The sequence below is a fragment of the Cystoisospora suis genome, assembly GCF_002600585.1.
Source record: "Cystoisospora suis strain Wien I chromosome Unknown contig_896, whole genome shotgun sequence".
Taxonomy (NCBI): Eukaryota; Apicomplexa; class Conoidasida; order Eucoccidiorida; family Sarcocystidae; genus Cystoisospora; species Cystoisospora suis.
In genome coordinates, this window is record NW_027153697.1 from 1 (window position 1) to 471 (window position 471).

The 471-nt window shown below is 57.5% G+C and overlaps 1 protein-coding gene across 1 annotated transcript in view; it reads right to left on the reverse strand.

Moving 5' to 3' along the window:
- Positions 1 to 5: 5 nt before the first annotated feature.
- CSUI_002146 (uncharacterized protein) overlaps positions 6 to 471 on the reverse strand; it is a gene marked incomplete at its 3' end in the record, with an annotated part of 1,490 nt that continues 1,024 nt past the window's right edge. Inside the window, exon 1 of the mRNA XM_068062348.1 lies at positions 6 to 471. This exon is cut by the window's right edge and continues 1,024 nt beyond it. Within this exon, the coding sequence (XP_067925666.1) occupies positions 8 to 322 (315 nt within the window).

The following is a 471-nucleotide window of genomic DNA, read 5'->3' on the forward strand; positions in this document are numbered from 1 at the left end:
CTCCTCCCCCCCCTCCTCGAGCACCGCGAGACGAAAGAAGATCATCCTCTCGGTCCCCCCCCCGTGATCCTTTTCCCCGGGCTCTCCCCGGAGATCGAGAAGACGACGTGCGTCCACCGGCAGCACTTGCTCCACCCCGGTCACCACCTCGTCGACTTGTCGACCCGGCGTCGGGCCTTCCTCCGTGCGAATCCTTGGGACCACGATCACTGTTCCCTAGTCTGTCATCGTTTTCGCCACAGTCCCGACTGTGTTGATCAACAGCTGTGTCTCCGGAATTGTCCATCAACTTCTCCACTGCGTCAAAGTCTAAATCCCCCATTTTGCGTCAGAGAAACCGTGTAAGGCAATCCTACTTAGTCAGGAGCGCCATGAACATGTAGTAAAGGCGGCTGCACTTAAAACCCCTGCCCGAGGCAAACGCACCAGGCGAAGAGAAGATAGGCCACCACGTGAAAGAAGAATGCACAC